Source organism: Sciurus vulgaris (assembly GCF_902686455.1).
Source record: "Sciurus vulgaris genome assembly, chromosome: 13".
Classification (NCBI taxonomy): Eukaryota; Metazoa; Chordata; class Mammalia; order Rodentia; family Sciuridae; genus Sciurus; species Sciurus vulgaris.
In genome coordinates, this window is record NC_136474.1 from 35,363,449 (window position 1) to 35,385,480 (window position 22,032).

Below are 22,032 nucleotides of genomic sequence, written 5' to 3' on the forward strand. Positions count from 1 at the left end.
AACTTTACAAAAAGAAAGAAGCAATATAATAAAAATTGGATAAATGACCTGAACAGATATTTCTCAAAAAAAAAAAATGCAAAATGCTAGTAAATATAAATGCCAGTAAATATATGTGAAAATGCTCAACAGCTTTAGCTATCACAGAAATTCAAATCAAATCTACACTGAGATTACACCTTACCCACTTGGGTAAAATGATTAGTCCAGTTGGAATGGTTATTATAAAATCAGAATGTAACCAATAAACAAACACTAACACGGATGTGGAGTAAACAGAATCACATGCAATTTTGGTAAGAAGGTATAATAGTACAAAATATATAGAAAACAGTAAGAATGTTCATCCAAAAATTAAAATAGCACTAGCGTATGACCCAGGTATACCACAACTGGGTATTTATTCAAATGAAATGAAATCACCAAAAAAATAAAGACACTTGAATTAGCATGTTTTTTATAACACTATTCAAAATAGGTAAGATATGAACTCAGTTGCGGGGCCAGCTAACAGATGCATGAATAAGGCAAATATAGTATGTGTACATGATGGGATAATGTTCAGGAAAGGAAAAGTGAAATCCTGTCATTTGCAGGAAAATGAATAGAACTGGATTGTGTAAAATTAAATAATTCAGAAACAGTAAGGCAAGTATTGCATGTTTTCTCTCTTATGTGGAAAATAAAAACCAAAAAAGAAATCCAGAAAGAAGGACCACTAGGGACAAGAAAGCAGGTAGTGGGTGAGGGGAGGGTAACCAAGGGTAGAAAGGAAAGGAAGGACAATGCATGATACAAGCATGTATGGCATAGACACGAGAAACTCATTAATTTATACAACTAATATCTGACTAAATATATACTCACTCTCTATATATATGCACATGGAAAAAAGGAGATTAGGAAAAAGGTACACAAGAAGAATAACCAAGTGAGGACATAGGAGAAGACAGCACACAAAATCCAGGGAGAGAACTCTCAGAAGAACACTTCCTAATGACATCTGAATTGTCAGCCTTAAAATCCACAGAACTGTGAAACAATAAATTCTGTTGTTCAAGCAAATCTGTCAGGGCATTTGTTATGACAGCACAAGTGTGAGAGGAGAAGCAGGGACAGGATGACAGCAGGAGGCTACTCAGAACTCCTCAGTATTCAGTATGGAAGTATTTCAATATTCTAATAATCCACACAGCCACACCGATTTAAGCCATGGAGCAAACCTTTATGTAGAGAAGAAGAGAAAGTAGACTCTGCCATCCCTCATGGCAACCTTGGTCCTTTCCCTGGAAGGCAGGGCCCTCATGTAAGTCTGTCACACTATCCAGCAGCACGTGATACCATTTTCATTATTTTAATGTTTGATGAAAAAACAGCCTTAACAGTTTGAAAGCTGAATGCCAGAATGGGTACAGAAGGGACAGTTCCACATTAAAGAAAATGAAGATTGGATGAAAACTTAAGGGATGCCAAAAAATAGTAATCAAGATAATGAATGTACAACTGTCCAAAATCCAAATTAACAAGAAAACTCTATGATGAACTCCAAAATGTCAAAACCTTAAATAAGAGCAGGATCCATTAGATGATATTAAAAACTGTAAACACCAGAAGAGCACAGACTGCAGCCAATAACAATGGATCCTCTGTTCATGGAACTGGAGTTGACCAAAAAGGCTTCAACTGCTAGGAGAACAGGGAGGTGTAGATAGTGTCAGAGGAGAAGCAGGAACAGGCAGGTAGCAAGGGGATTCTTGGGACTTCTCACCAACAAGTATGGAAGTACTTCAATTCTGTAATAAGCCACAAAGCCACACTGGTTTGAGCCATGGAACCCAGCCCATGACTACAGGAGGAATAAGTCACTCCAGAGCACTCTGATAGAGGTGATGTTTAGGTTGAATAAAGGTATAGGCCCTGTATAGATAAGGCATCCTGGAGGATAAGTTCACATAACATTTGCTTTTCCATTCTTTTTGTTTTTTTGCAAGTATTATAAAATACTTTATTACTAATTTCATCTTAGCTATTTAGCAAAAAGAACAGATAAGCACTATTAACCCTCAATTAAATTTTAAAAACCTCAAGAGTAAAGTTGCCAAATTGATTACTGGATCAGATCCACAATATTCCCTTTAAGAAATGCAGACTGAAGCTACTGAGCTCTGCCAGGAAAAAACAAAAAAAAAAAAAAAAAAAAAAAACAAAACAACAACAACAACAACAAAAAAAAAAACACAAAATTTGTATATGGGGGGAGGCAATGGTGAAATTTCAAGCTTCAAAAACCCTCCTGGGCAACAGACATATTCCTGAATTACTTATGAACATTTGACATGTATGTACAATTGAATACTGGAGCTTAAATAAGTTTTCCTCTTCAAAGGCCAATCTTATGACACATGTGAAAACTTATGGCTAAATACTTGACAACACCTTTTTATACAGAATAGTGGGCAAATGGCTCATGTGAGGCCAAACATTGGAGGGGTGACTTTCCAGTCCACTGTGGATATGATGTTTATCATGGTCAATCTTGCAGACTTAAACTACCTGTCTCATCACTTATTAGACAAATCACTGCTATTCTCCATGAAAATGAAGCCTCTGAAGGACAACAGTGTAGAAAACCTAGATACTAAAGAACTGGAAAATCCTGGCCAAGCTATGCAAAGATGATTATCCTTAAAATGTAATTTTGGTATTTCTACTGGACCCTGCCCCTCTTTTTTAACATGGCATCTTTGGGAGTTGGCAAAAAGGTTAAACCACAGTGCCCTTGTGTCTTTTAGCATACCACAGTGCCAGTTAAACTTTTATTTTTGTTTGTTGCTTTGGGGAGTTATTTTCATTAGGAATTCAGCAAATCTTGTGATAAAGGACAAGCCCAAAGAGCTAATGAACACAGACTAGGAGGATTCCGGGATGAAGAAGGAAAAATCTGTGCACTTAACTGTAATGATGTGGACAGTGCAGGGAAACTAGAGGTGGAGCCAGGGCCTCACCACTATGAAGAGCATCTACTGGGGCTGCAAATGGGCACAGGAGCAGCACCATGCTGCAGGGATGGCCATCCCCAGTCGGCTTCTCCTTGAAATACAATTGCAGCTGCATTCTACATCACTGGAAACTGCAACGTAATATTAAATCTGTTGGTTGATGTGAGGCTCTGTGTTTCTTAGGACCCATGTGACAGGGACAAGTGCCAGGCATGCTGACCAGAAGCCTGGACAGCCACAGTGGTACTGCCAAATGATCTTGTTAAGAAAGCAATTTGTACAGGGCCATTGAGCTTATTTGGATCTCTCAGAGACAACACTTTAAGGTAGAAGAGTAAGTGTTGGAGGGAACAGGCCTATGAGGGAGAAATCTCTCACAGAAACCAAATCAGTAAAATATAAAGGTGGGCCATGTGTATAAGGGCATTCTCTATCAGATGAGCTGCTGCTGTAGACCAGGGAATGGTAAATTTTCCTGTGATGGGCCAGGCAATAAGTATTTTAGACTGTGTGGGCCACATGGTCTCTGCTGAAACTACTCAATTGTGCCACAGATTCTATGGGAAGAAGGAGGGGATTCATTTTCTTCTCAGCAGCACATGGAACCTTCTCGACAATAGACAATGTGTTATGCCGCAAAGCAGCCCTTAGGAAATGCAAAAAAATAGACATACTGCCTTGTGTTCTATCAGATCATAATGGACTGAGAGTAGAAATCAATGACAAAATAAACAAAGGAAATTACTCCAACACTTGGAGACTAAATAATATGCTATTGAATGAAACATGGATAACAAAAAAAAAACATCAGGGAGGAGATTAAAAAATTCTTAGAGGTCAATGAGAATGATGACACAACATATCAAAATCTCTGGGACACTATGAAAGAGGTACTAAGAGGAAAATTTATTGCATGGAGTGCATTCCAGAAGAATGAAAAGTCAACAATTAAATGACCTAACATTACAGCTCAAAGCCCTAGAAAAAGAAGAACAGAATAATAGCAAAAGTAGTAGAAGACAGGAAATAATTAAAATCAGAGCTGAAACCAATGAAATTGAAACAAAAGAAACTATTTGAAAAATTGACAAAACAAAAAGTTGGTTCTTTGAGAAAGTAAACAAAATAGATAAACTCTTATCCAAACTAACAAAGAGAAGGAGAGAGAAGACTCAAAGTACTTAAATACATGATGCAAATGGAAATATCACAACAGACACCACTGAGATACAGAACATAATGAGAAGCTACTTTGAAAATCTGTATTCCAACAGAATAGAAATTACTGTTCAGGTATCAGTGGACCACTAAGATATTGTGGATTTCCTCTATTGACTTATAATGTCCCTGAAGATTTCTAGTATATCCCCTCTTAGCCTTCAGTAGCCTGAAGTCTTGGAGGAAATTGATAATTCAGTGCTCCACAAGGAAGCTGCCTCTCTAGGGGTGGTGGCCTTCATTTGGGGTATATTCCCTGCTAGTGGGCAGAGGTGCCATCTAAAAGGGAGCTAGGCTGCAGGCTGAGGCAAGGCCTGTTTGGGCCTGTGTCTCTGGTTTTACTGTCCTTGTGGGGAAAACCTCACCCGCCAGGGAAGACTCTCCTGCTGGGGAGGTCTTGCTGGTCAGTTTTCCTCCTAGAGGTTCCCCTCAATCTACAACTACCACCTGGGCTATGCTGCCTTCCTCTGCAATGTTCCCAGGGGACTGGATCTACCTCCTTGTCCTGGGAGTCTCACCCTTCGCAGACGAGTCTCCTTAGTCTGCCTCTCCTCAGAGAATCTACCTGCAGTCCTGGAACCTTTGCTCTGCCCCTAACTGTGTCTCTGTGCGGCTCTTCCACCAAGAATCCTCCTAGGTCCTGGGACCCTGCTCTACACCTTATCCCCTCCACTGAGCAGCCACCTGAAGCTTTGTACTGTTGCTCCGAGTCCCAGCGACCCGCCACACTCCTCTTCCTCTGGGCAGCTGCCCAGTGTTCCGGTGCAGTCACTAGGAGTCCAAGCAACTCACCGCATGCCTCCTCCTCCCGCCAACTGCCCCGTAGCCCTGGGAAGTCACTCCAAGTCCAAGTGACCCACTGCACTCCTCCTCCTCCTCCTCCGGGCAGGCACCCGGGTGTTCAGGAGCAGTTGCTCTGAGTCCAAACAGCTCACCACACAGATCCTCCTCTGGGCACCCCCCCAGAACCCCAGTGGTTGCTCCAAGTCCAAGCACTGTGCTGAGTGGCCTCCTCTACGATGCTCCCAGTTGTCCAAGTTCACTGCTCCAGTGGGGGGAGGGGTGTCTTGTTGGGCAACTCTACTTCACAAAGTTCCCTGCATTCCAGGACTACCGCCCCATCCAGGACGCCTCCCCAATGGGAGAGACTCACCTGGCAGCTTTGAGTTGGTCCCAAGTCTCTCAATATCTCCTCTTTTGAATCCTGAGTCCTGGAGCAACATGAAATGCAGCCACCCTCTAGTCTGCCATCTTCCCCTTGCCAGCACCTTTTAGCTCAGGCTGAATGACAAGGCCATGTCACCTGCTTTTGCTCCTGCCTTCTTCATCTAGAGCCAGGATGAAAATTACTAGACCAGTGGCCAGAATGTTATTGCAGCTCAGTGTGTGAGGGAACTGCAAGTCAGCCTCTCATGGCTGTGTCACATGCAGCACACCACCCATCAACCCTGTCCCCACCATCATTGATGGCACAAATATGCATGCAATATCCACCTGACAGTTGGGGGACAGTGGGCATAGCTAGGGATGTGGGGGATTGAAATGGTGCCAAAGAGGGAGGAAGAGTAACATGGTGATACCACAAATTGTGTCCTCAATGGGAAGCCCCTGAACTCCCAGTACCAGTGGCCAACCTGGAGGAGGAGACATCATGGTTTTACCCTGACTCCAGTCCTGCACACCCTGCTCTGGCTCCCAGGTCAGAGGCCTGGAGATGCACAGGCTAGAGATGATGTAACCCCTTTGGTAGGGAACATTCACTTTCTGATATTATGTTGAATAAGGGTGAATGTCTTTGCCTCTTTAATTACAGAAGGGATGAGTTAACAATTGTTGAAGTAGCCAGGACTAGGGAATTCTACCTATGACTCGCAGTTTAGTGACATTAAACATATACATGGTCCTCCCATGTCATCTACAGTGGAAATGTGGGGACCAACAAAGGCCAAAGGGGTGGTCTGGGAACATGCCCACAAGTACTGATGAGTGCATGAATGGGTTCTATGGGAATTGGGAACTTAGGTCCACAGATGACCTGGATTTCTCCTTTGCAGACAATAGTAGCCACTCTAAGAGGTCATTTCCCTTAGCCCAGAAATAACCTCTCAGCCTGGGCTGGTGCTGGGCTCTGGAGGCAAGAGAATGGTGTCTTCAGCAGTAGATTTGGAGGGGCTAGTGTGCAGAGGTTGCTGACCTTGTGGGACCCTATTTTACTCATGATTAGCTACAGTGCAGGGGTGGAGAGGCCTGGGGACTGAAGGAACTGTGCATCTGTTTGTCATCAAGATCAGTGGGGCCTGATCCTAGTGTCCTGGCAGAGCCCAGCTTTGTTGACTGAGACCACTTCCTATCAGTCATTTTTACCTTGAACATCTGGGCCATTGGAAGCTGTGGGGACAATTCTTGCTTCCTGTGTCCAGTGAACCCAAGAGGATCTGAGCTACTCCCATGAGGTACTTGTAATCCCTGTTCAGGTTGCTCAGGGTGGCTCAGACCACATGCAGAGGACCTGTGGCAGTGGGCATGGCTGGGAGCCAGAGCGCTGAGTCCTCAGAGATCAGAGTAAGGCAGTGAAACCAGATATGGCACAGGAATTTGATGTGTCCTGAGAACTACCTCCAGACAGCCCATTTGCTAGACCACTACCCAGCTCCTCCTCCTTCCCTGTCCTGCTCCAGTCAGGGGACAAAGGTACGGTGGTGACCTGGATTCCTCTGTGCCTGAGTCCTCTTTCTCTGACACCAGCCCTGCCATAGCACACAATCTACAGGAGGCTCAGTATGTTCTAACTGCACTGTTCTTTTCCCAGAGGCCTGAGACTCAAAAGTCAGCCCCCATGGGATTTTGAATAAGGATAGAGACCCATGAAGTGGACGGGTGACTTGGTAGGGCTCCTGCTCATTAAAGAGACACCACAAAGGATTGGCAGACCCCTCCTGTGGGGAAGGTTGTGCATGGTTTCCCTGGGTTTCTTTCTAGCTCACCTCAGAGAGTTCCTGGTTTCTACATGGGGTTTTGATACACCTCTGCATCTTGTGCCAGTTAACTTTACCCTGTTCCTTACTGTCATTTAACTTTATTTGCATTCCATTTTTATAGTACTAGAAATCCAGTGCCTTCAGAGATGCACCCTCAATAAATCTACCATTACCATTCTCCCCTCCAGAGAACACCTATGTATTCCAGCTATTATTTTCCCTATTATTTACTCAGCATTCACCCCAAACTCTGTCCTTGCCTCATGAGTCAGGGGCAGTGGGACTTGAGCATGTGACCATGAGCCATGAGTGTCCAGCTGACCCAGACCCATGATCATGAGCCTCAGGCCCCAAGAGCAGAGGACTGTGCTGGAGCATTTTCTCTGGAGTGTGCATCTTGTTCCCTCACAGAGCTCTGCAGAAGAAGCTGAAATTAAGTATCTACCACCAGTAACTCATGCTTCATTGAGCTTGTTTACTACTTCCTTCCATCTAATGGAGTACTTGAAGGAAACCACTTTTAGAATCATGTCTACAGCAGGTGCTAGTCTTTCAAGCAAAGTATTCATTTCAAAAGAAGTTCACAGAGATGAGCTGTGATTCATGACCAGGACAAGTTCTTTAAAATCTCAGCCATGCTGCTCCACTGCAACTGAGCACACAAACCACCTCATGAGAAGTTCATTTTGCAGGTGATTCTTATGCATTTGAGCAACTAAAACTAGGAGTACAGTTTAACATGTTTGAGAATTATGAAATTACAGTGGTGTGCATAGTGTCTGTTTCATTTAATATTAGAAATAAGAGCTGTAACAATTTGTTTCTTTCATCACTGTCCTTTCCATCATTAAAGAAAGTCATTTCCATAGAATTATGAATGAAAGCATTGAGATTAAAATAATCAGAAAAATCTTACTGGAATGGAAAAAATGCTGAACTAATTGAAGACTTAGCTAGAAACTTTTCAGATATTTTATAAAATACAAGGGTTAATATTTTAGTCTCATTTCTTACTGCTCTGCCTAAAGGAACCATCCAGAACAACTGTAAAGAAGAAAAAAGTTTATTTCAGGGCTCATACTTTCAGAGGTCATAGTCCATGGAAGGTCTGCTTCATTCCTCAAGGCTTGAGGTGAGGCAGACAATCATGGTGGAAGAGTTTGCCAGAGGGAAGCAGCTCACATGGTAAGGAGGAAGCAGAGTTTATTCTTTAGATATAAAATATATACTCCATAGCCATGCCACCAATGAACCACTCCCTACAGCCACACCCTACCCCTTTATTTATCATTTACTCAGTTCATCCCTATCAGGGGATGAATTCATTGATTGGGATAGGAATCTCACAACCCAATCACTTCTCCTCTGAACCTTCTTGAACTGGCTCAAAAATGAGCTTTTGGGGTACCCCTCACGTCCAAGCCATAACATTTTCCTACCACCATCTTTTCTCCCATCACCTTCTCCTGTCCTATAACCATTCTCCAGGCCCATAACTTTCTCCAGTTTCATCACCTTTTTCTGTTCCATTGCCATCTTCTGTCCCTTTGCCTTATCCTCTCACAGCAATCTCTGACCATGTTCTCCAACTATCCCATTTCATCCCTCTCCTAGTGGAATATGGCTGCCAAAGTCTCATTCCTCTCCAGCTCCACACACAGTAATCCAAGAGAGATCATGTTTACCACCACCAGAGGACTTATTCTGAGTAAACAACCCACAATTACAGGTAGAGGCTGAAGGTATCTCTTTCATTAACTCTGCTGTTAAAAAACTGCTGTAGGCACTGGCCAGCAAGAGAGGAGAACTGAAAATTTGTAAGCTGAGAATAAAAAAGAAATCAGGTGGCCTCCTCATTCACTGGGGAGCACAGAAAAGTCAGTGGGTAGGGAACAGAACACTGCCACCCCACAAGCCTTCTAGAACAAAAAAGGCAAGCACCTACAGCTTTCTGTTCCTCAGCAGTTTTCTTAAAATAAAAACACAACCAAGGTCTTGGAAGATCACTTACAGAAAAATGTAGCCAGCTTTCGTGGGGCCTTCTAAACAGCAATGCTCTGGAGCCTTCTATAGGGATCCCCACTAGGCATCCCATTTTATGCAATGGACTCTCTAATTCCATACCAGTACAAGCTCAGAGTAAAGCGCATGACACTTTTCTCCAAGTCCTTGCTCCAGCATGTTCTCAAATCTCAATTTTTGACTCCAACCTTATTCTGGTCTCTGTTCCCAGCACTGGCTCAGATTCAGAACCAGGGTCATCAAACACTGTCTTTTTACATACTGTCAGCCATTCCCCCTGGATAGTATCTGTTGCATTTTATGCCCTACAACCCAAGATGGGGATAGAACATTTTCTGTTCTAACTGCTTTTTAACACTTAGAACACCATCTTCTGAAAAAATCAAGTGAAAAGTATGAGGAATTTTCCCCTATGTGATCAAAACAACCCAGGAAATCTTTAGATAACTCACAGCCATCACATGGCTTTTCAGAAACAAGTCCACTGCCAGACTGCCAAGGCATTTTATCAGCAATGAACAATTGTAAAAACTGAAGTAACACCCATGAGAAGAGGGTCACTCAGCACTAGAGTTGAATATTCCACATGACCCAGCTATCTTCAGACCCAGGGGAGCCCAGGATAAAACTGCCAACTGCTGATATGACAAAGGACACATGGATTTTTCTAGAGCTCCACATTCCAGATGACATCAGCCAGAAGGATGGGGAACCCAGAAATACACCAGGTGGGGAAATACTCAGGCAACAATCTGGGGTACAGTCTGAGATGATCCTAGAAGAGCTTCCCAATGAACTTTCCGAGGGTCATCTCTGAGACAAAATCAGGAAGGGACTTGACCAGACCCTCAAGATATATGCAGGAAATGATTCACCAAGAACCCAGACAAGAAACATATACATAGCTTGCATGTACTTTCAAGAAGGAAGTTGGAGCAGGCCAAAAAGGCATGAATCCTGTAGGTAGTTGTAATTAAAGTTTTGCAACATACCATCTGTTTGTCCTGCCTGAAAATTCAAACATATGGAACCTGGGGATGGACCATCTATAAAAATTTGGGAAACCTGCAGGAACATCTCCCAGGAGCTCTACCTCCTTAATGCTGAAACTCAGCAGGTGCCAATAGCACATATTAAAAGTCTCTGTGTGAGGCACAGGTGGGACCTAAATCTCAAGGTCCTCAAGTACATAAACCACTTCAAGTTGAGGAACTCTAATCCTCAGTCCTTCCATAGTCTGCCTTTCCATTATCCTGCCTCCTGTGATTCCAGGGCTAACACCTTTGTCCACAATGTCAGTGTCCTTAGAGAACACACTCAGAAAGGTCTCACCCTGCAGAATCCTCTCCCTGGCCTCTCACTTGAGTCCCACAGCTGGACTCCATCTCATGAATACTATGGACCCTCAGAGGTCTTCCTTTCAGGACCCCAACATAGGTCCTGTGGGTAAAACCTGACACAGCAATATTGTCCTGGGATCTTGAAGGGGCACCTGGGAGACAAATCCAAGCCCAGAAGAGGGAGGCATGATTAATTTGGAGAGTAGAGGTGGGCTCACAAAAACCATATCACAGCATGCCAACACTAGGTCAATGAAGACTTCCAAACTTCAAAGGCTGAATACAACAGGGAGAGAAAGCTGAGAAGCCCCTGACAAGGTAGTCACTATGAGAACCAGCAGGATTTCCAACTCTCAAATTGTTCATGTGAATCTGGAAAGTTCTGGGAAAAGTAAAATCCCCTCCCCCCTAGCAGAATACTTCTGTCTGAGAACAGAGGCTTAGCCAGAAAACCAGCCTCAATATATGGCCACTGGCATCATCCTTCAAGGCTGTGTCACTGATGTTTTCCTTCAGTACTGTATCCCTGACATCCTGGCTTCCCAGGAAACTCTGTCCACAATCCTGAACATCCAGCACCAGCCTGTCAACACCACAGGGAATATGTGATCTCCTAAACATCAAAAAGAACAGCCAGGAACTGCAGAAGCCCAAGATCCCAAACTTGTAAGTACCATAGTAGAACAATAGCAAAAGGTTTGGTCCAACTGACAAGAGAGAGGGCTGTGTGTGGCCCAGGTCAGGCATCCAAGCACAATGGTTTTCAGGAGGGAAGCCTTGCCATGCTGGTGGATATACCCCCTGCACAGGTAGGGAAATAGGAGACACTATGGGGACATGTCCTCCAAGGTTCCCTCTGGACAAAGGACAGTCTCCATCAGAGGCACTTTAGGAACAGGATAAATAATTTTTTGAAGAGTATATTCCCCAATAAAGGTAAAGGGAAGTCACATTACTAGAAAAAGGTAAATTGTCATTAGCCATTTCCCAATCCTCATGTCAGTAGCAAGTATAAAGTTTACAGATGACAGTTGGGGCTAGAGGTAATAGCTGATGCCCAGATACTCATAACCATTGTTGCATGGATGCAAGAGCTGAAAGTGGGTCTTCAGCATGAACCTTTTCCCTCTGAGGATAATTTGTACAAACAGGAACTCCAGACCCTGGTTGGTAGATATTCTTGTTGCCATAAGAGTTCCTCCCCCTAGAGCAAAGGAAAGTGATGTATAATTTGGACCTGTGGTCACCGAGCTCACTCCAAGGGACACAACATTCCTATCAAGAACAGATGGATGAGTGACAGGGATAGCAATCAGACCTTGCCTCCTAGGGTGTCTACACCACTCACCAGCCCCTGCCAGCATAGGCCTATGAGAGCAGGCCACCATTTCACTGTCACAGACACTGTCATCTTCAGAGAAATTTGTTGTCTGATGAATGCCATCATGCTTCTCATTTCTTTCCTCTTGGAAATCTTTACCCCCAAAAAATTTCATTCCATGTGGAGGAAAAAATTTTGTCATGACCATATCATGGTGTGCTAAGACCATCTTCCCACTGAGATGTCTATTGCTTCTGAACACAGGACCTTTCTCATCTGAGGTAGGGTCTTCTGTATTTCCCATGCTGGGACATTGGGAAGGGGTCAGGTTATGCTCTTCCTCACAGTGTATTCTAGGAAGGAGAAGACAGGCAGAGAGGTAAAAGTGACATTGAGTACCACCCTCACCTGATTCCTCATTGTATTGTGTATTTATCATTTGGTTATCACATACACAAATAATAGAATACTCTCAAGACTTGCCAGTATGGGGTCACCCTACACAAACCATTCCTGAAGATCTCTCAACCTACCTTCCCCTTTCTTTCCCCCTCCCTTGAAATTTGGGCAGCTGTGGAGGAAAGTGTATAGAAGCACCATGGGTCATAGTGGATTCACATAGGAGAAGATGAGCTCAGGAAAGTTGGGGAGGGGCTTAGTGTGCTGGCCCTGAGTTCAGAGTTGGGAGAGTCTAACCCCTCATATATCTGCAGGGGGCTGGGGATTGAACTGATGACTCTTTACCACAGAGCTATAGGGTATTCCCCCAGGGCTGTTAGGTTTTTACTTTGAAACAGGCTCTCACATTAAGTTGCTGAGTCTGGTCTCAAACTTGGGACCACCTTTCTCTCTTTCTCTTTTCTCTCTCTGTCACACATGCACGCATGCACACACACACACACACACACACACACACACACACACACACACACTAATATACCACACGTTGTGGAAGTGCTACACACCAGTTAGTGTAGTTAAATTGGAATAAGTATTGATTTAAAAGAGAAATAGTTTCCTGCTTCTAGGAATTGTACAGTGCAGGACAGAAAACACACAATTACCAAGAACCTCTGAGCCATAAAGGTGGAACTACAGTTGGGGCCCATAACCCCTGGATTCAGCAAGAGCACTATCAGACCCTCTCTGCAACCAAGACTGCCTTCTACCCTCATCCCTCACAATAATGCTCCATAGGTGCAGGCCTGGAGCACATCACAGTCTTCTGGGAGACAGAGGGAATGGCTCAGTCTCCCACTTCTGGAGGCTGATAGAAATGTCAGGAACACAAATGGGAGACACCCCTTGGACCCCCTCTATAGCCCTTCTCATGAGACCAGTATCTTTCCCAGCCCTGCCTTTCCTTCTTTCCTTTTCACAGAGCCACCAAAATTCCTACAGTGAAAGCCATGTGAGCCATGCCTTCCCCAAAATCCTCTTGCATGATCTTACCTGGTTAAAATGACTTAGAGTCTCAATTACTGCCCCAAGTCCTGCAGGGTGTGGCTCCTGGGGGCCTCTGTGGCCTTGCTCTCACCATGTCCTTTCCCCATGGTTCTCCACCCAATCTGGGGTTTCTGTGAACCATTCTTGATGCTGTTCCTTCCCAGGAACCCTGTGTGATTTCCCTGTGCATGAAATGTCCACCCCAAAAGAGATAGGGCTTTTTTCCCTTCTCAATGGACTTCTCTCTGAGTGGCCATCCCAAAGATATCCCATTGACCCCAGGTAGGTGTGGTCTGTTCTTTCTTGTTCATGCACCTGCCTGGCCCACTGCTGTCTATGGTATTTAAGTATTTATTCAATGTCACACCCTCTTCCTCCAAGTAGAAGGTCATGGGAAGCTGTATGCCAGAATCAGACACTTGGAGTATGACCACAAGTACTGATGAGTGCATGAATGGATTCTATGGAAATTGGGAACTTAGGGCCACAGATGACCTGGATTTCTCCTTTGAATGCAGTAGGAGACACTCTAAGAGGTCATTTCCCTGAGCTCAGAAACCTCCTCTCCTGAGCTGGTGCTGGGCTCTGGACACAAGAGAATGGTGTTTTCAGCAGTAGATTTGGAGGGGCTGCTGTGCAGAGGCTGCTGGCCTTGTGGGATCCTGTTTTACTCCAGTGAGTAGCTACAGAGCATGGGTGGAGAGGCCTGGGGAGTGAAGGAACTGTGCATCTGGTTTGTCATCAAGATCAGTGGGGCCTGATCCTAGTGTCCTGGAAGAGCCCAGCATTGCTGACTGAGACCCACCACCCACCACACTTCTCTCGGTATTTCCACTAGGAAAGAAAGCAGTTTCCATGGAATTATGAAGAATGGTTATGAGATTGAGAAAGGAGTCAAGGAATACCTTGAATGGAAAAACACAAACCTGAACTAATGAAAGACCTAATTAGGATCCTTTAAAATGTTACAAAATACAAGGTTTTCTATGTGGCAGCTGCTAAGGAATCTAATAGTTGTTATGTTTATTAATCAAAAGAATATTAAAATTCCATACCTTACTGAATTGTGGTGGTGACCATGAGTGTGAGCAAGGTGAATATTCTCATGTCTTTATCTTTTTAAATGTACCAAAATTCTTGAATAAAAAGAAAATTGGAAAATATAAACAATATAAATGTATTTTATCCTACTTTATTATTGTTTACCTAATCATGTCCATGGGATTTAACCCTTGATTTCAAAATACTATATACTTTTCTAAAATATTCCCTGAAATAATATTAATTAGTACCACTAATGGTACTAAAATAATATTAATCAGTACCAGTAATGAAGATGATTTATTAGAATTTTCTTCCAATAATGCATTGCAGGCTCATGTTCTCTAATGAAAAATTCTCACAATTAGAAATATACAGATGGAAGGCATATTGTCTTCTTAAAAAGATTCTCTACCCTGTACACTCCCACCTCTTTTAGCATTGCCATAGACTTCAGGGTTATTGAAAAATGTTTCTTTTTCATCTACAAAAAAGGAGAGTTCAACACCACAGTCCAGTGAAACAGCAGTTTCTCCCTTCCATCCTCTGACATCAGATGCCCCCAAGGACACCTGCACAGTGCTGGCACCTCCCTGGGTGTGGATGACACACTCAACATTTCCCTGCCAAGGGCAGAAGCAACTCCTTGCACGGGTCTCCTTTGCATGAGTGGCTTTCCATGCTCAGGTGTTCACAAGAAGCTGATGAAAGGGTACATGAAATGGCTCCTTCTCTTTGTTCATGACTATTGTTCATGAGGGCAATGGGACATTTCTTATGCTTTACTAAGTAGAAGTCAGGCATCACTCATTTTGAAAGCATATGTGGTCCCCACAAACAGGAGGCTTTTCTCTTCCACAGGGATCTCTGGATTATACCATGGAAGGAGGGGAACAAATAACAACACCTGCCCCAGGAGCTGCTCCCTGTGTGAGGGGCTTATGTGTTTGCTTTATTTAAAGTCATTAGGGAAACACTAGTCCCTGACAAGGGTCTCATGGGCATATCTGTATGATCAGGAGTCCTGACTACACTCCACAGGTTCCATAATGAAAAAAAGGCCATGCTGGCAGGCTCAAGCACTCTCCATCATCCCCCTGCTCTCCAAACATCCCTATATGATTCAGGGAAAGCCTCTTATTACCATACCTGAATCCTAAGGACATGACAATTTCATTCATGCAAAATGGTGGGAACTGAGTCTGCTTAGTGATATCTATGGGCCACCATTAGCACCTGGACCCCAAGCTACCAGTGAATCAGTTACACATGTGGCCTCAGGCCCCCCCAACCAAATATATTCACTGCACCCTGAGCACCCCACATGATAGAGAGAGGGCACCTCCATGAAGGTCAGAATTTAGACTCAGTTACTGCCCCAAGAGACCTCTAATCAGGATGCTCCCCAGTCCAAGGCCCACAGTCACAGTGCACAGTAATGTTACTTCAGATATTCTAGGAGGGCCCATTCCCTGCCCCCTCAAGTCTCCCAAGGGTTGTGGCCCAGATAAATAATAATTATACAGTATTATGTGGGGAATAATAGAAAGGGAAAAAGTCTATGTGTGCTCAATACAGACAAATTATTCTTAAAATTTTTCATTTGAGGTTAGTTGAATCCATGGATGAAGACTCCAGATAAAGAAGGTCAAGTATATACATTTTATAAACCACAGCACACTATACAAAAGGGACTGCTCATACTTAATACAAATAAAAGCCTCTGTGCCTAACTGCTCTACTGTGACCCTCAGGGAAAGTTCCTTGTTAGTGGGACAATAATAAAGGTACTTCAAAGGTCCCCGTGGCCATGCCTCATTTCTTGCGGTTGTGATTAGTTTACCATTGGTATGACTAGTCACCTTGCAGATGAAGTCCTCCAACAAGGAGCAGGATTCTATCAGGGTCCTGCTTGTTCCCATCAGAGTCTATAAATTCTTGGCAGGAATCTTTTTAAGTCATAGGCCATTCTGAGTTGTTCAAATACAACTAGACCATGTCTAAAGCAAGTCATATAGAGGGGCAGCCACAGGTGCGGTCATCAATCTGTGCTTGGAGAGAATAACTGCAGAGTCCCCCACTTCAGACCTGTATGGAGGATGCTTGTCTTCACTGTGGACCAGGATCCAGAGGGACCTGGACTCTCTGGGCCAGGGAGGCATCTCTACCACTTGCTCACTAACAATGAGGAAGACAAGAATGCCCCTTCTGCTTGATATGCACACACAGATTCCAACACTTTCTTCCTCATGTCAGCTGCCTATACCACATGATTTCTGGAGCTGTGCTGGTGCCCAGGAGATGCTGCTTTATAGGAACAATCTTTTATTTTATATTTTATGGAGCCTCTAAATAAGCAAAACATTTGGTATTCCCAAATCAATGTGTGATGTATTTTCTTTGGTTTGCCTTGTGCAAGTAAAAAAAATTCAAAAATAAAACTAAAAGTTAAAAATTTCAAACTGATTTTATGACTTCAATTTCTTAATAATAAGTAAAGTTTAATGTAGAATTTAAGAAGGCCACAATCTCAGTATTGAGGGCTGTAATTTTATTCAGAAACATTTTACTTAAGACAAACCTATCACATCATGCTTGGTGCTCTCCTTCCTTACAGTCCTGGACCTACACTGAACTTGGATTCCGTCTTGGCCAACCAGTAGGAAAATGCAAAATGACCCCATCTTATTCAACAGTGTTGACAAGACCCACTGAGACTTCATCACATTCTTTTAGGAAGACTGATGGTGGGGGTGGCCTACTGTAGCAAGATGAGAGGCAATGTGTGTTTAAGCTTATACCATGTCTCCAAGCTGATCATATATTTAAAATATCAATTACTCTCACAACATCACTAGAAACATCAGATTGGCCTTGTGAATGAATTAAATCAGTGTTTTTACCTTCAAGGAGGCCATTCTTCACCTCCACTTTAGATTTTGCATTTATACGTTATGTATGACTACTAATACTGTACACAAGACCACTCATTTTTATCAAGCAGTCAACCACTTGACAAGTTGTCCTTAGTAGTCTTTGGGCTGTTGACTAAATGACTAATGCATGAGATCACTTATAATCACTTCCTGGGGTAACAAAGGGTGCTACATCACCCTCCTCACCATGTCCCATGAGCACACCAGCTACAAACAATATGGTAGCCCTGAGGTCCATGATGCTCAGCAGAGACAAGCAATCTTTCTATACCTACCTATTATGATTGAATCATGTGCCCTCTAATTCATATGTGGTCTCAACGACCAATATTTCACAATGTGAATTTATTAGGAAATCAGGCCTTCAAAAAAGTAATTAAGGTAAAATTAGGTCCTTATTATTGGCCATAACCCATTTGGACTGGTGATCTTTAAAAAGAACAAAGTATTCTGGTAAAGGAGTGAAGTGCCAAACAAGACTCCTATACCCAAGCAGCATTAATCTTCAAAACAGGAAACATACAGACCTTGAAAACAGGAGACATAAAGACCTTGTATAAGAGTAAATTAAAGGAATGCATGACCACTAAACCATCTTCACTGAAGACGCTTGTTATGGTTTGGATCCATAAAGTCCCCGAAAGGCTCATACTGGGATAGCTTTATCCCCAATGCAGTAGTATTCCGAGGTGGGCTTTTAGGTAATCATTGATTTGTGAGGACTCTGACATTTGATGTGGATTGATGACTTCATAATACAAATGGACTATTGGGAGGTAATGGAAACTGTAGGAAGTGGGATCTAGTTGAAGGGCATGGGTTCTTGGGGGCACTACCTTGGCAACTATATCTTGTCACCAGCCCCTTCTTGTCACTTTCTCTGATTTCCAGCTACCAGGAGGTGAGAAACAATACTCTTCCACACCCATCTGCCATGATATTCTGCCTCAGCTTAGACACAAAGTAATGTAGCTGGCCAACAACAGAATGAAACCTCTGTAAACATGAGTCAAAACAAACCTTTCTTACTTCAAGAGTTTTTCTCAGGTATTGTGTCACAGGAATGAAAAAATATGATAATACAAAAAGGAATACTATACCCAGATGAAGAAGGAAGATAACATCAGCAAATATGAAAAAGCAAATCCCACTAGAGGAGTAGACACAAAAATGAGATAAAGAATCATAGATTATTAATATAGTAAACCATCAAACTTCTAAGAAACAAAAAAAGATGGAATATTCAAAAGCATCAGAAAGAAAAGATCAAACTGACCCGAACAAGTACGCACCATTTGATCATCACCCTCAATGTAAATGTTTTTATTTTGCATAAAAGATGCAGACTGGTTAAATAGATTAAAAAATAAGACCTAATGATAAGCTGTGTACAAAAAACTTAACCTCAATTGTAAAGCCATATACACAAAGAGAGTGAAAGAATAGAAAATGATATTCACAATAACGGGAATCCAAAAGTTAAAAGGAGTAGCTACATTTATAATTCACAGACTTTAAAACAAAAACAGAAGAGAAAAGAAGGTCATTTTACATTGATCAAGGCAACAATTCCTCACAAAGATATAATTATTATAAACATATAAATGATAAGTCTTAGAGCACACAATTTAAAAAAAACAAGATTATACATAACTGGAAAGAGAGGCCATAAAAAACATCATCCAGATTCCACCAAAAAATCAGAGACATCAGATTTACATTATATCAATCATTGAATGGAATTTACAATCATCTACAAAATATTCCATCCAACAGTTGCAAAACACAAATTACTGTTTTCAGCACAAACAAAAAATGTCTTCTAAAATAGATGATATATAGGCCATGGAGCAACTACTACCAAGTTTTTTTTAAAAGAAATAATTTCTTGTATTTTATCTGATCACAGTTAAAAGAATTCATAAACTGTGGTAATTACACAAAGACATGGAGATTGAGCAACACAATAATATATGAACAGTAGACTATACAAGTAATCAAAGAGGAAATTTTAAAAGTCCTATAATCAAATTAAATGGAGACATAACATACCAGACAAGGAAATTTCTGCTGATAGGCAAGCTTAGTAATGATTATGTATATAAAAAAAATCAAGATCAATATTATCATGCTTTATCATAATGTCTTCAAAGCAAAAACAAACCAAATCCAAAATTCATGGAAGGAAAGAAAGAATAAAGATCAGAGAAGAAATAAATAAATTAGAGACTAAAAGAATACTACAAAGGATCAATGAAACAAAGGGTTGGTTCTTGGAAACAATCACATTAACAAATCATTAGCTAAACTGATCAGAAGAAAAAGAAATACTACATGAATAAAATAAGACTTAAAAGAGGAGTTTTAAGCCAGACACAGAGAAATTCAATGGATCATTAGGAAAAAATTCCCAAAACTCTATGGCAAATAAATAAGAAAATCTAGAAGAAATAGAAAAATTTCTGGATACATATGACTTACCAATAGTGAACCAAAAGGATATAAAATAACTAAATAGATCAATGACAAGAATTGATAAGTATTGAGATTGAAGCAGTAATAAAAATTTACTGATTAAAAGGAAAAAAAGAAAAGATCCTAGGACCAGATGGAATCATTGCTGAATTTTACCAAAATTTTAAAGGACTAACACATGTGCTGAACTAACTTATTTATAAAACCAGGAAAAAAAATTTTCCAACTCATTCTATAAAATCAGTATTACCCTGCTAACAAAACCTATAAAGGATACAGTGGAATAAAAGCTATAGAACAATATCACTGATAAACATATACATAAAAATCTAATAAACACCTTCAGATTTAATTTAATAGTACATTAAAAAGATAATATGCAATGATTGTGTTTGTTTTATTCCAAGGATGCAGCAAAGATAAACACAAAACAATAAATATAACATAGCACATAAATAAAATTAAGGAGTAAAAATCACAAAATATCTCAATAGATGCAAAAATCCTTTGATAAAATTCAGCATTGTCATTATAATGAAAACCCTGAATAAATTCCACAAAGTATGACCATGTCTCAACACTGTGAAGGCTATATATCATACTAAACTGAGAAAACTGAAAGCACTTCCTGGAAGATGAGGAACAAGACAAAGATGCCCACTCTCACCACCCTTATTCACCATAGCCAGAATAATTAGGCAAGAGAAAGTGAATGGTTTACCAGCATTAAAGAACGAAGACCAATTATCTCAGTTGGCTGATGATATGATTGTGTATGTACCTAAAAAGCTGAAAAAAATCCATCAAAAGACTTTTAGAACTGATAAACTAATTCCATGAAGTGGGATTCAATATCAGCATGCAAAAATCAGTTGCTTTTGTATACAACAATACTGAATTCTCTAAGAAAGTAATCAGGAAAATGATCTTATTCACCGCAATGAAGAAGGGGGAGACGAAGGAGGGGAAAAGAGAGGAAAATGTACAACATCTTTAGCCATCACATAAATGAAAAATCAAATCAAGGAGATTACATCTCACCCACTTGGGTAAGATGATTAGTCCAATGGAATAATTATTATAAAAAAGAAGTAACAAACAGACCCTGCTGAGGATGTGGAGTAAATGATCCATATACAATGTTGATAAGAAGGTAAATTAGTACCACATCTATAGAAAACAATATGGATGTCCCTCAGAAAATTAACATAGAACTACCATATGACCACTGCTGGGTCTTTACTCAAAAGAAATGAAATCAGAAAACAAAGAGGACACCTGAATGACAATGTTTATTGAAACACCATTCACAGTAAGTATGACATGGACTCAGGTTGCCCCAAAATAGATCTGTGGAAAAAGCAAATATAGTATATATACATTTTGGAGTATTTTTCAAAGAAAACTGGATTCCTGTCATTTGCAGAGAAAGGGATAAAACTGGATCTTGTTAAATGAAATAATTTAGACACAAGCAAGTACTGCATGTTTTCTCTCATATGTGAATACCAAAATCCAAAAAGATATCCCTAAAGACGGACCATTAGGGACCGGGAAGCAGGTATCAGAGTGAGGGGAGCGGAACAAAGATTACTGTAATAATCCACACAAACACAATGGTTAGGGCCATGGAATGCCAGCCTATGAGTACAGGTGGTATCAGTTACTCCAGAGCACTCTGACAGAGGTGACGTATATGTCTGAATAAAGGCCTGACCCCAGGGTAGATAAGGGATCTTGAAGACTAAGTCCACATATTTGCCTTTGCATTCTTACCATAGGGATCAGTGCCTCACTTTCCAGGGTAATCAATAAATGCTGGTTCCCTAACTGAACTAAAGAAAACATCTTTATTTCCATGTAACTCAAACATTCTGGAAAAATATAAAATAACCCATGAAGAAATTTTCTCTGAAAGCAATTGGTTTTCATAGGACATTTTCACAATTGGCAAATAAGTTTAGTGCATTCTTAGAGACTGTCTGTTGTCCTCCCAAATCTGACGGTGTATTCACATTTTAGGTCAGAATCCCCCCATGGAATACATGGCACACACAGAGGGCTTGATGAAGGGCTTTTGAGGCAGGGACCTCACACAGAGCTCTGGGCAAGGATGAGAATTCCCAAGGAGGCTGCACATCCAGGAGTGAGTGACAGGGAGAGACATGCTCCTGAACCTTGACCTGACACTGTAATGAACTCAGCTGTGGGCTCAGAACTCAGTCCCTGCCAGGACTGTCTCCAAGCAAGACGACA

At 41.6% G+C, this 22,032-nt stretch overlaps 1 protein-coding gene across 1 annotated transcript in view; it reads right to left on the reverse strand.

Moving 5' to 3' along the window:
* Positions 1-2,258: 2,258 nt before the first annotated feature.
* The window catches only part of LOC306643108 (thiosulfate sulfurtransferase/rhodanese-like domain-containing protein 2), a gene marked incomplete at its 5' end in the record, with an annotated part of 82,554 nt that continues 62,780 nt past the window's right edge, over positions 2,259-22,032 (reverse strand). The window contains 1 exon segment of the mRNA XM_079109042.1: positions 2,259-3,130. Coding sequence (XP_078965168.1) covers positions 3,021-3,130 — 110 coding nt within the window. The 3' untranslated portion in view covers positions 2,259-3,020.